At 48.7% G+C, this 15,000-nt stretch overlaps 1 protein-coding gene across 1 annotated transcript in view; it reads right to left on the bottom strand.

Annotated features, from left to right (window-relative positions):
* Window positions 1-15,000, bottom strand: part of LOC130128443 (collagen alpha-1(XIV) chain) — a 192,702-nt gene that overhangs the window by 63,892 nt on the left and 113,810 nt on the right. Inside the window, 1 exon segment of the mRNA XM_056298052.1 lies at window positions 1,586-1,735. Coding sequence (XP_056154027.1) covers window positions 1,586-1,735 — 150 coding nt within the window.

Here is a 15,000-nt window from a genome sequence, read left to right as displayed (position 1 = left end):
AGAGACCAGGACGGCTCGGGAAGAGTGGGGTAATTGGCCGGATACAATTGGGGAGACACATTGTATCCGCCATCTCACCCTTTCGGTCACTACCCTACCCCATGATGTGCTTTTGTTGGCTTCATCAGAAAGCAACCTCCAGGGCACACTGGGGCAGTTTGCAGCTGAGTGTGAAGTGGCCGGGATGAGAGTCAGCACCTCCAAGTCTGAGACCATGGTTCTGTACCACAAAATGGTGGGAGTAATTCAAAAAAGTAAAAAAAAAGAAGAAAAAAAAAAGGCCGCTCTGGTGGCCGAGCGGAATAAACCGCCGTTCTTGCAACCCGCTCGCCATGTGGCCGGGAGGTTCGTATCCCCGACCCGCCGTAACCGGTCCCGGCCAGAGCGTCCACGGGGTGAGGCGTTCATTAGGCCGCCCTTACCCGAGGGACAGTGGGTGTAGGTCGGTGTAGTGTTCGGGGGACTCGTCGTTCTCCAGCGACCCCTCTGGCCCACCCGGGCGCCTGCAGCCGAGCAACCGAACGCGTTCTCCCTGCGCCTCCTTCGCGGCCTGAAGGTGACGCGATCCATGCGAGGAGGCTTCAGCGTGTAAACTAGCGAGAGCAGCCGACACGAGTTTGAAGGAAGCTGGTGTTACCACTATCTCCTTCCTGTGGAAACGTGAGCCAGGGGAGTTATTCCACAAGAGTTCCGGCCACATGCCAGTGGGTTAACCGGGTGGGATAACGGGGGGGAAACTAAGAAATAAATTCTTTAAAAAAGAATGTGGTGAGCATGCTCATGAGGCTGAAGTCCTCTGATTATCCTCTCGTGGGTCCCTCCGGCTCGACCGGGTTCAGACGGTGGGTGTTGACGAGCCTTCAGGGTTGCGGTATTGAACGAATGACTCACTCGGAGAGGCTTCGGATTCATCCATCTCTCCTGTAGGACAACACCTGGGCCATGACGAGCGTGATGTCATCCACCACTCAGCGAGGGGCGAGAGGGGCTCTTCAATTCTTGTGTGTGTGTCTGTGTGTGTGTGTGTGTGTGTCTGTGTGTGTTATGCCTCACATCTCTGACACTTTTCTTAATCCCTTTTCTCCTCAATTGTACTTGGCCACCACACGCCTCCTCCCATACATGTGGAGTCACCAGCCGCTTCTTCTCACCTGACAGTGAGGAGTTTCACCAGGGGGATGTAGCGCGTGGGAGGATCACGCTATTCCCCCCAGTTCCCCCTCCCCCCCGAACAGGCGCCCCGACCGACCAGAGGAGGCGCTAGTGCAGCGACCACGACGCGCACCCACATCCGGCTTCCCACCCGCAGACACGGCCAATTGTGTCTGTAGGGACGCCCGACCAAGCCGGAGGTAAGACGGGGATTCGGACCGGCGATCCCCGTGTTGCTAGGCAACGGAATAGACCGCCGCGCCACCCGGACGCCCGCCGCCGACACTTTTAGAAACACACTGCATGTCACATTGTGTGCTCTAATGTGTGTGGTTGCGCGTCAGTTTGACAGGCGCGCCTACCCAGCATCGGACCATGTGTACGTGTGTGTGTGTCTGCGGGTGTGCACATGCGTATCGGTCCACATGCTCACGTGTCTTGTCAACGGCGGCGACGGCAGGTCCCTCCGTTCCATCGTGCAGCTGAGCGTAGACGCTGATCCTGTACTGCGTGTTGGCCTTCAGGTTGTTGAAGCAGTGCCGGGAGGCGCCACCGCCCAGCTTGGTCTCCTGCTTCTGACCGTCTGAAACAGACACAACACAACACAACACAACACATCAACACCACACTGACAGGCCTCCACGCTGACGGAGTCCTCCGTCACGTAGGTATCACGCTCTATCTTGCGGAGGCCCACAGGAAAACCAGATCAGACTGCTTCAAAATTAAACTTTAATGTGTCTCAACCAGTCACCGGAAAACGTTTTCCAAACATCCCGATCGGAAAAGTGTTGATTTATTCCAAATATTTGTTTCGGGGCTGGAGCGGAGCTGCCCCGCACGCTCAGCGGTTACACAAAGACAGCGGTGACTCCTGTGCCAGAGCAGTGTTTTTATGCACGTATCGAACGATATATCTAAAAGCAATATTTTGGTATCGACTGTCTGATGTAGAGGTTGTAGAAATCGTATGAGGTGGTGTCTGTGGTGAAATGACGAAGAGGAGGGCTGCTGGGTAAACCCCAGGACAGACATGCTGGCAACTGGAGGACGGATGTACTGGATCCACCTTCGCCGCTGTGGAGAAGGAACCCATCCATCCATCCATCCATCCATCCATCCATCCATTATCCGAACCGCTTACCCTGCTCTCGGGGTCGCGGGGATGCTGCAGCCTATCCCAGCAGTCATTGGACGGCAGGCGGGGAGACACCCTGGACAGGCCGCCAGGCCATCACACAGGGCCGACACACACACACATTCATACCTGGGAGCAATTTAGTATGGCCGATTCAGGATGACCCGGGACGACCCCTGAGGCAGGACTACCCCCGGGGCTCGAACCCAGAACCTTCTTGCTGCGAGGTGACTGTGCTAACCACTGCACCACCGTGCCTGGAGAAGAAACCAGACCACCAAATGCCTCATGTCTCACTGCCTCGGCGCGTTTTTTCCTTCATTTTTTGAACAAGAGGTTGTATTGTTCTTCTTCTTTGTATCATGTTTACTACAACGGAGTCTTAGGAGCTAAAATGGCCTGGACTCAATCCAGTTATTGAAACATCCAAGGTGTGTTAGTTGCTTTCGTCTCAGGCCTGTTGGCGATGTGTCAAATAAACTTCCAAAACCTTCCAGAAGGGAAGTCTAACCCCCCCCAGAACCCTCCCACGGCTTCATGACGGGGGCCAGCTGGTCTGTACCTTCTGACGAGTGAAAACGAGGCCGTACTGAGCCAAGCAATTTACGAGTTGTCCCAGCACTCACAACAAAATCGGTGACTCGGAAATCCCGCCAAGCTGATCGTGGGAAGACAGCCCAGGTCTCTCCTGCAGACGGACGACAAGTCGAGACGCTCTCGTCTCAACTGCAGACCGCAGTGCCAGCAGGGGGCGATGATTAAGAGGTGAGGGCAGGTTAGGGTTAGGGTTGGGTTAGGGTTAGGGTTGGGTTAGGGTTAGGAGAGGGATTTTGGAAAGTGCTGTATGCTTCTTTTCCTCCGTGGGGAGTTACTGGCATTGAGTTAAATCATCGCCCCCTACTGGCACTGCCCCTTCATACACGCGTGTACTTTTCACGCCTGAGCGAGGCAAAGCGTGACACTGACACGTTGGACGCGCAGGTGTATCACACGCTTTGGCGGGACACTGGGCCGCAACATCACGATACGAAGACACAACAGGAATATTAGGTAACGTAACATTTACAAATTCAAGGTGGGGGCGTGTGAAGACGCAGCGACCTCAGTCGGACCAAACGATTCAGTGTTTTTGTTGTATCTAACGTGTCTGACACTGCGAGAAACAACGTCAGCTCTACTGGGAAGCACAACTACAGCTGTAAAGAACTTTTGGACATTGGAAATATGATCGCACACGATCAAATACCAGCTTATTTGGACGATCTGTGTTTTCTAGTCTTGCTATGCGACCCAGGCCCCGTTGCTACAGGACAGCCATCCCCTTGCGGCTTCCTCAAGTACTCGCTCGAGGAAGCGGGTGCTTGAGGAAGTGACGGAGGCGGTGCGAGAGGACCCAGAAGCGCGGCGTGTGCGGAGGCATCCATGCTAGGCTAAAGGCTAACCCCTCCAGACCAGCTCTCCCGTCCATTGTGCTTGCAAACGCACACTCTCTGGCAAATAAACTGGACTACATACGATTTCGACGGACATGCCAGCGTGAAACTAAGAACTGTTGTGCTTTTGGCTTCACAGCAACATTCCGGACACAACCGTACAGCTAGACGGGCTAGCATGCTACCAAGCCGACAAAGCATCATCTTTGTCAGGTTAAAACCCGTGGTGGTGGCTTGTGTGTTTACATTAACAAGGAATGGTGTGCAAACACTGTGATGGTCTCCAAACACTGCTCTCCACTCCTGGAGTTCACCATTGTCAAGTGCCGGCCATACTGTCTACCGAGAGAATTCACTGTTTTGTGGCCGTGCACTTGCCCCCGAGCGCCAACGCCTCAGAGGCACTGCGAGAACTACACAACGGCATCGGCAAACAACAACCCGCGTACCCCGACGGATTCTTCATTATCGCTGGGGATTTCAATCATGCGAACTTAAAGACTGTATTTCCCGAATTTCATCAACATGTAAACTTTGCCACCAGGGATAAAGTGGACCTCATTTACACTAATGAGAAGGGTGCATACAGAGCTTTCCCCCTCAGACCACATCTCTGTTATGCTAATTCCAGCATACAGGCCACTTCTGAAACTTGCCAAATTGGTTCAGCGACAGATCAGGGTCTGGCCAGAGGGGTCTATGTCAGCTCTTCAGGACTGCTTCGAGAGCACCGACTGGGGCATTTTCAAAGCGGCAACCTCCTCTGGTGAGCACAGTGATCTGGAGGAATACACAGTGAAAACCTACTTCAATACGTGTATAGACGATGTCACAATCACCAAAACCATCTCTTCGCAGGTCAACCAGAAGCCCTGGCTGGCAGCAGAAGTCCGGGTGCTGCTGAGGACCCGGAAGGCTGTATTCAGAGCCGGTGATAAGGCAGCCCTCAAGACAGCAAGGGCCAACTTGTCATGTGGCATCAGGGGGGGGCCAAAAGACAATATGCACAGAGAATCAACAGCCAACACAATCAACAACACTGATAGCAGAGAAGCACGGCGCTTGTGGAAAGGCATCCAAGCCCTCACTGGCTACAAGCCTCCTCCTCAAACCTGTGGCGGTGCCCCCACCCTCCCAGATGCACTGAATGACTTCTACCCATGATATGAGAGACTGAACATGCCGGTGGTGAAGACTACATCCCTGATGGATGACCAGGTTCTGCAGGTGACCACAGATGACATGAGAAAGACCCTCTCCAGAGTCAACCCACACGAAGCTGCGGGTCCAGACAGAATCCCAGGCCGAGCCATCAGAGACTGTGCTGAGCAGCTGGCAGATGTCCTTGCCGACATCTTCAACACCTCACTGTCTCAGGCAGTCATCCCCACATGTTTCAAGTCTGCCACCATCCTACCAGTGTCCTGCCACAATGACTACCACCCCATTGAAATGATCATGAAGTGCTTTGAGAGGCTGGTCGTGAAGCATATCAAGTCCAGCCTCCCCTCCACTCTGGACCCTCTCCAGTTTGCATACCGCGCTAACCGCTCTACAGAAGATGCCATAACCTCTGCCCTTCATCCAGCCCTGTCCCTCCTGGGGAGAAAGAACAGCTATGTGAGGATGTTGTTCAGCAACTTCAGCTCAGCTTTTAACACAATCATACCACAACCCCTGATTGGAAAGCTGAGCCAACTGGGCCTTAACGCCTCCATCTGCAACTGGATGCTGGATTTCCTCACAGGGAGGCCACAGTCAGTGCAAATTGGCACCGGCGCGCCAAAGGGCTATGCGCTCAGTCTGCTCTTGTTCACCCTGCTGACTCACGACTGCACAGCATCATCCACCTCCAACCTCATTTTAAAGTTTGCTGATGATGCTACGGGGGTAGGTCTCACCAGCAGCAACAATGAATCATCATACAGAGCAGAGGGGAATCAACTGGCGGCGAGATGCGAAAACAACAACCTCTCCCTGAATACTATAGAGAAAACTACGAAGGTTATTATTGACTTTAGAAAGACCAGCGCCCACCATACCCCTCTGATCATCAATGGTATGGACGTGGAGAGTCAGCAGTGTTAAGTTCCTGGGAGTTCACATCACAGAGAACCTCCCGTGGTCCTCACATGTGCTCTCCAAGAAGGCCCAGCAGCGTCTTCACTACCTGTGGCGTCTGAAGAAGCTGAGTCTCCCCTCACCCATCCTCATCACATTCTACAGAGGCACCACAGAGGGTATTCTGACCAGCTGCATCACCATCTGGCGTGGGAACTGCAAGGCCTCGGACCACAAATCCCTACAGCGGATAGTGAAGACAGCTGGAAAGATCATAGGAACTGCTCTCCCATCCAGCCAGGCAATCTATGAGGCACGGTGCACCCGGAAGGCTCTCAGCATCGTGAAGGACTCCACCCACTCCCCCCACATCCACTTCACCCTCCTACCCTCTGACAGGAGGCACCGCAGCATCCGTGCTGCCTCCACCAGACTATGCAGCAGTTTCATTCCTCAGGCTGTGAGGTTCCTCAACAGCCTGAACACTGAGACCTTCCACAAAGTGACTATTTGACCTTCTCACTCACCGTCCATGTCAGGTGTGCTTGTGATGTTTAGGTCTGTGAAGTAATTTTTGTTTTTAACGCACTTTTTGTCTGTACTATTTATTGTGGGTTATTTGTGTTTATGGGGCACTGCGGTCCGTGTGAAATGTAATTTTGTTCCCCTGTATGCATGAGACACGCATATGAGGCCATGACAAATAAAAGCAGTCTTAAGTCTAAGTGCAAATGACAGGCCATTCATTATGCAGGACTAATTAAGTCACCCACGAGTAACGCCGGCGTGAGGCAGCTGTGCCGAGGAACAGACGAGTAAGCGAGGGCTTTCCTACACCTCCAGTCTGTTTGCTGTGTCGATCAACATCATCTGCCTCGACTGTTTAACTCCAACGTAACTGCCTCCACCTCCCCTCACTTTACCCATGTACATCTCTGGCTCTCCTCCTTTTGTCTCCTTTGCTTCTCTCCTTTCCTCCCTGTAACTTCACCTCCCCATCTGACTGTTTCCTTATCTCTATCCATGATTAAAAGATCATCACCACCACCTCGAACACACACACACACACACACACACACACACACACACACACACACACACACACACACACACACACACACACACACACACACACACAGAGCAGAGTGTGTTTTCTGGCAATGATACACTGACTTTGTGAACATAAATCCTCGTTTGGCTCGGGGGTCTGCTGAGAAGTCTAATGCATCAGACCACCAGGAAGCAGCAGGAGGCCCTGGAACAGAACACGTGTTTTATGTGGAGGTGGTGGCTGCAGGATTGTTGCTGTTGGTGGAGGACGGCTGTATTACCAGTCAGTGTTACCTTTCAGAAGTCTTTAGGCCAAGACCCTCTGTTATATATATTTTAGGGTTGCATTTACATAGTGATATGTACAGTATAGTGTACTGTCTATATGTAGAAATATGTATGGTATACTGTCTATATGTAGTAATATGTATGGTATACTGTCTATATGTAGTAATATGTATGGTATACTGGCTATATGTAGTAATATGTATGGTATACTGTCTATATATAGTAATATGTATGGTGTACTGTCTATATGTAGTAATATGTATGGTGTACTGTCTATATGTAGTAATATGTACATGGAACTGTTTATATGAAGTGATATATATAGTATACTATCTTTATGTAGTAATATGTAAAGTGTACTGTCTTTATGTTGTAGTATGTATAGTGTACTGTCTATATGTAGTAATATGCATCGTGCACTGTCAATGTAAAAGCCATTTTGGTTAATGTTTTTCTTTAGTCAACCTCCCACCACTAGGGGGAGTAGTGGCACTCTCAATTTGGCAGCGGTAATGGGTTACTTGACACAGGTGTTGCTGACTTGGAAGAAGCAGTTTTTGAGTGTGCAGTATTGCTTATGTGAGTTAAGAGTATGTTTTGTTAATATTGAAAATAGATTTATTACAGAGCACGTAGACGTACTCTGTTTAGTTTTGGAAAACCTATACAGTCTGCAAACCTATATACAGTCTGTAAGTAATAAACCTATACAGTCTGTAAGTAATAAACCTATATACAGTCTGTAAGTAATAAACACATATACAGTCTGTAAGTAATAAACCTATATACAGTCTGTAAGTAATAAACCTATACAGTCTGTAAGTAATAAACCTATATACAGTCTGTAAGTAATAAACCTATATACAGTCTGTAAGTAATAAACCTATACAGTCTGTAAGTAATAAACCTATATACGGTCTGCAAGTAATAAACCTATATACGGTCTGTAAGTAATAAACCTATATACGGTCTGTAAGTAATAAACCTATACAGTCTGTAAGTAATAAACACATATATACAGTCTGTAAGTAATAAACACATATACAGTCTGTATAATAACCTATATACAGTCTGCAAGTAATAAACCTATATACAGTCTGTAAGTAATAAACCTATACAGTCTGTAAGTAATAAACCTATATACAGTCTGTAAGTGATAAACCTATATACAGTCTGTAAGTAATAAACCTATACAGTCTATAAATGATAAACCTACATACAGTCTGTAAGTAATGAACCTATACAGTCTGTAAGTAATAAACCTATATACAGTCTGTAAGTGATAAACCTATATACAGTCTGGAAGTAATAAACCTATACAGTCTATAAGTGATAAACCTACATACAGTCTGTAAGTAATGAACCTATACAGTCTGTAAGTAATAAACCTATACAGTCTGTAAGTGATAAACCTATATACAGTCTGTAAGTAATAAACCTATATACAGTCTGTAAGTAATAAACCTATACAGTCTATAAGTGATAAACCTACATACAGTCTGTAAGTAATAAACCTATACAGTCTGTAAGTAATAAACCTATACAGTCTGTAAGTGATAAACCTATATACAGTCTGTAAGTAATAAACCCATATACAGTCTGTAAGTAATGAACCTATATACAGTCTGTAAGTAATAAACCCATATACAGTCTATAAGTGATAAACCTACATACAGTCTGTAAGTAATGAACCTATATACAGTCTGTAAGTAATAAACCTATACAGTCTATAAGTGATAAACCTACATACAGTCTGTAAGTAATGAAACTATACAGTCTGTAAGTGATAAACCTGTATACAGTCTGTAAGTAATGAACCTATATACAGTCTGTAAGTGATAAACCTATATACAGTCTGTAAGTAATGAACCTATACAGTCTGTAAGTGATAAACCTACATACAGTCTGTAAGTAATGAACCTATACGGTCTGTAAGTGATAAACCTATATACAGTCTGTAAGTAATAAACCTATATACCGTCTGTAAGTAATAAACCTATATACAGTATGTAAGTGATAAACCTATATACAGTATGTAAGTAATAAACCTATACAGTCTATAAGTGATAAACCTACATACAGTCTGTAAGTAATGAACCTATACGGTCTGTAAGTGATAAACCTATATACAGTCTGTAAGTAATAAACCTATATACAGTATGTAAGTAATAAACCTATATACAGTCTGTAAGTAATGAACCTATACAGTCTGTAAGTAATGAACCTATACAGTCTATAAGTGATAAACCTACATACAGTCTGTAAGTAATAAACCTATATACAGTCTGTAAGTAATGAACCTATACAGTCTGTAAGTCATGAACCTATACGGTCTGTAAGTGATAAACCTATATACAGTCTGTAAGTAATAAACCTATATACAGTATGTAAGTAATAAACCTATACAGTCTGTAAGTAATAAACTGCTTTTGTTATCGGAAACAGTGGACATTTCATCAGTTTGCACACGTCTAAACAAATCAATCACCAACTGTTGTGGCCTTTTTTATAAAGGCAAATGGGTCACTACAATAGTGTGTAGTGATATGTATATTTTACTGTCTATACGTAGTAATATGTATAGTGTACTGTATATATTTAGTAATAGTGTAATGTATATATGTAGTAATATGTACGGTGTAGTGTGTGTGTGTGTGTGTGTTTGTGTGTGTGTGTATATGTATATGTATATATGTATGTAGTAATATGTATGGTGTACTGTATATACAATATATATGTAGTAGTGGTCCATGGTCCATGTCAGACAGCATGTCAGAACAGGATCACAGTTGAACTTAACTGCAGTGACTCAGTGTGTTTCCTTCTATCCTACGTTTACATTTGTGACTCGAGGCAGTAAAGTACAATTACTGTTATTCCTCCAGCTGGTAGTATATCTCCTGCTGCTGTTAGTATACCTCCCGCTGCTGGTAGTACATATATCTCCTGCTGCTGTTAGTATACCTCCTGCAGCTGGTAGTACATATATCTCCTGCAGCTGGTAGTATATCTCCTGCTGCTGGTAGTACATATATCTCCTGCAGCTGGTAGTACATATATGTCCTGCAGCTGGTAGTACATATATCTCCTACAGCTGGTAGTACATATATTTCCTGCAGCTGGTAGTATATCTCCTGCAGCTGGTAGTACATATATCTCCTGCAGCTGGTAGTACATATATCTCCTGCAGCTGGTAGTACATATATTTCCTGCAGCTGGTAGTATATCTCCTGCAGCTGGTAGTACATATATCTCCTGCAGCTGGTAGTACATATATCTCCTGCAGCTGGTAGTACATATATCTCCTGCTGCTGGTAGTACATATATCTCCTGCAGCTGGTAGTGCATATATCTCCTGCTGCTGGTAGTACATATATCTCCTGCAGCTGGTAGTACATATATATATATCTCCTGCTGCTGGTAGTACATACATCTCCTGCTGCTGGTAGTACATATATCTCGTGCTGCTGGTAGTACATATATTTCCTGCAGCTGGTAGTACATATATCTCCTGCTGCTGGTAGTGCATATATCTCCTACAGCTGGTAGTACATATATCTCCTGCTGCTGGTAGTACATATATCTCCTACAGCTGGTAGTACATATATCTCCTGCTGCTGGTAGTACATATATCTCCTGCAGCTGGTAGTGCATATATCTCCTGCTGCTGGTAGTACATATATCTCCTGCTGCTGGAAGTACATATATCTCCTGCTGCTGGTAGTAAATATATATATCTCCTGCTGCTGGTAGTACATATATCTCCTGCAGCTGGTAGTACATATATATATCTCCTGCTGCTGGTAGTACATATATCTCCTGCAGCTGGTAGTACATATATCTCCTGCAGCTGGTAGTACATATATCTCATGCAGCTGGTAGTACATATATATATCTCCTGCAGCTGGTAGTACATATATCTCCTGCTGCTGGTAGTACATATATATATATATCTCCTGCAGCTGGTAGTACATATATATATCTCCTGCAGCTGCTAGTACATATATATCTCCTGCAGCTGGTAGTACACACATATATATATATATATATATATATATATATATCTCCTGCAGCTGGTAGTACATATATATATATATCCTGCTGCTGGTAGATATATATATATATATATATATATATATATATATCTCCTGCTGCTGGTGTTCCTGGCAGCATCGACCTTTCCAGGGTTGATGTTTTTTAGTCTTGTGCAGTAAAAGTAAAGGCCAGCAGGGCTGCTGCTAGCGAGCCTCCCTCCTCTGTGAGCCTCCCTCCTCCGCGAACCTCCCTCCTCCGTGAGCCTCCCTCCTCTGCGAGCCTCCCTCCTCCGCGAGCCTCCCTCCTCCGCGAGCCTCCCTCCTCCGCGAGCCTCCCTCCTCTGCGAGCCTCCCTCCTCCGTGAGCCTCCCTCCTCCACGAGCCTCCCTCCTCCGCGAGCCTCCCTCCTCCGCGAACCTCCCTCCTCCGTGAGCCTCCCTCCTCCGTGAGCCTCCCTCCTCCACGAGCCTCCCTCCTCCGCGAGCCTCCCTCCTCCACGGAGCGGCTTTGTGAGAGACTACACGGCTCAGCCTTCAAGGCCGTCGGCGTGTCTGCGATGAGGGACAACGCCGTCTTCGTCGCCCGCCTGACTTGGACACTCTTGCAATGCAAACTGAGACTCCCACACAAGAAGGGACACGAGTGTTCGTGAGGAGGTGTCCTACAAGCAGGAGCAGGCAGCCCCGCAGCCCTGCAACCCTGCAGCCCCGCACAACCCTGCACAGCACACACACACACACACACACACACACACACACACAGACACACACTCCCCTGTGTCGGCTGCTTTGTAGTGCTTCTGCATGAGTATGTGCAGACATGCAGGGGCCTATTCACACGCGCACACATGTGAACACATGCAAGCGCACACAGATGCATATACACAACCCCCCCCACACACACACACACACACACATACTTTCACTTTCACACATATAAGCACACACACACACACACACACACACTCACAAACTCAAACATAATCAAACATATGTACACACCAGCAAGCCCAAAACAAACAAAATCACATTATTGCAAATGCGCGCGTGCGCGCACGCACACACACACACACACACACACACACACACACACACACACACACACACACACACACACACACACACACACACACACAGAGGAGGTGATAGTGATGCACGGTCACGTCTAATAAGCTTGTCGGCTCCCTGCCTGAAATTCCCATGTAATCCTAGACAGCAATTACCAGGCCTCTGGCAGGAGGCCTGTGTGGGTCTGTGTGTGTAGTGGAGTGTGTGTATGTGTGAAAGTGTGTATGTGTGTGTGTGTGCGTGTGTGTGTATTTGTCTGTGTGCATGTCCATGCATGCATATGAGCACACAGAGTTACAAACTAGCTGGCATCGATGCACATTCCTGTGATTCTGTGTGTGTGTGTGTGTGTGTGTGTGTGTGTGTGTGTGTGTGTGTGTGTGTGTGTGTGTGTGTGTGTGTGTGTATCAAGGGGGATTGTGTTGAGCTGATGACATACATATACGTGTGAGAATACGACAGTGGTCACAGTACAAAATGAATGAAATGAGTACAGAGCGAGGTGTCAACGTGTTGACTTGATTTAGGATGCCTGTCAGTAAAGCACTTACAATCACAGACACACACACAGACACACACACAGACACACACAGACACACACACAGACACACACACACACACACAGACACACACAGACACACACACAGACACACACAGACACACACACAGACACACACAGACCCACACACAGACACACACACAGACAGATAGATGGATGGATATACAATAAATCTGAATGTAGCTGAATGGTCGACAACATACATTAATGTAATGCCCCCCATCATCTGACCCACCCCCTCTGTAATGCCCCCCATCATCTGACCCACCCCCTCTGTAATGCCCCCCATCATCTGAACCACCCCCTCTGTAATGTCCCCCATCATCTGACCCACCCCATCTGTAATGCCCCCCATCATCTGAACCACCCCCTCTGTAATGTCCCCCATCATCTGACCCACCCTGTCTGTAATGCCCCCCATCATCTGACCCAGCCCCTCTGTAATGCCCCCCATCATCTGACCCACCCCGTCTGTAATGCCCCCCATCATCTGACCCACCCCCTCTGTAATGCCCCCCATCATCTGACCCACCCTGTCTGTAATGCCCCCCATCATCTGACCCAGCCCCTCTGTAATGCCCCCCATCATCTGACCCACCCCGTCTGTAATGCCCCCCATCATCTGACCCAGCCCCTCTGTAATGCCCCCCATCATCTGACCCACCCCATCTGTAATGCCCCCCATCATCTGACCCACCCCCTCTGTAATGCCCCCCATCATCTGACCCACCCCCTCTGTAATGCCCCCCATCATCTGACCCACCCCCTCTGTAATGCCCCCCATCATCTGACCCACCCCCTCTGTAATGTCCCCCATCATCTGAACCACCCCCGTCTGTAATGCCCCCCATCATCTGACCCACCCCCTCTGTAATGCCCCCCATCATCTGACCCACCCCCTCTGTAATGCCCCCCATCATCTGAACCACCCCGTCTGTAATGTCCCCCATCATCTGAACCACCCCCTCTGTAATGTCCCCCATCATCTGAACCACCCCCTCTGTAATGTCCCCCATCATCTGACCCACCCCGTCTGTAATGCCCCCCATCATCTGACCCACCCCGTCTGTAATGCCCCCCATCATCTGAACCACCCCGTCTGTAATGCCCCCCATCATCTGACCCACCCCCTCTGTAATGCCCCCCATCATCTGAACCACCCCCTCTGTAATGCCCCCCATCATCTGACCCACCCCCATCTGTAATGCCCCCCATCATCTGACCCACCCCCTCTGTAATGCCCCCCATCATCTGACCCGCCCCGTCTGTAATGCCCCCCATCATCTGAACCGCCCCATCTGTAATGCCCCCCATCATCTGACCCACCCCCTCTGTAATGCCCCCCATCATCTGACCCACCCCCTCTGTAATGCCCCCCATCATCTGACCCGCCCCGTCTGTAATGCCCCCCATCATCTGAACCGCCCCATCTGTAATGCCCCCCATCATCTGACCCACCCCCTCTGTAATGCCCCCCATCATCTGACCCACCCCGTCTGTAATGTCCTCCATCATCTGACCCACCCCCTCTGTAATTCCCCCCATCATCTGACCCACCCCCTCTGTAATGCCCCCCATCATCTGACCCACCCTGTCTGTAATGCCCCCCATCATCTGACCCACCCCATCTGTAATGCCCCCCATCATCTGACCCACCCCCTCTGTAATGCCCCCCATCATCTGACCCACCCCGTCTGTAATGTCCTCCATCATCTGACCCACCCCCTCTGTAATTCCCCCCATCATCTGACCCACCCCCTCTGTAATGCCCCCCATCATCTGACCCACCCTGTCTGTAATGCCCCCCATCATCTGAACCACCCCGTCTGTAATGCCCCCCATCATCTGACCCACCCCGTCTGTAATGCCCCCCATCATCTGACCCGCCCCCTCTGTAATGCCCCCCATCATCTGACCCACCCCCTCTGTAATGCCCCCCATCATCTGAACCACCCCGTCTGTAATGCCCCCCATCATCTGACCCACCCCGTCTGTAATGCCCCCCATCATCTGACCCACCCCGTCTGTAATGCCCCCCATCATCTGACCCACCCCGTCTGTAATGTCCTCCATCATCTGACCCACCCCATCTGTGATGTCCTCCATCATCTGACCCACCCCATCTGTAATGCCCCCCATCATCTGACCCACCCCGTCTGTAATGCCCCCCATCATCTGACCCACCCCGTCTGTAATGCCCCCCATCATCTGACCCACC

The sequence above is a fragment of the Lampris incognitus genome, chromosome 18, assembly GCF_029633865.1.
Source record: "Lampris incognitus isolate fLamInc1 chromosome 18, fLamInc1.hap2, whole genome shotgun sequence".
Classification (NCBI taxonomy): domain Eukaryota; kingdom Metazoa; phylum Chordata; class Actinopteri; order Lampriformes; family Lampridae; genus Lampris; species Lampris incognitus.
The sequence above is the reverse complement of the archived record's forward strand: the minus strand, read 5'-3'. Positions and strand labels throughout refer to the sequence as shown.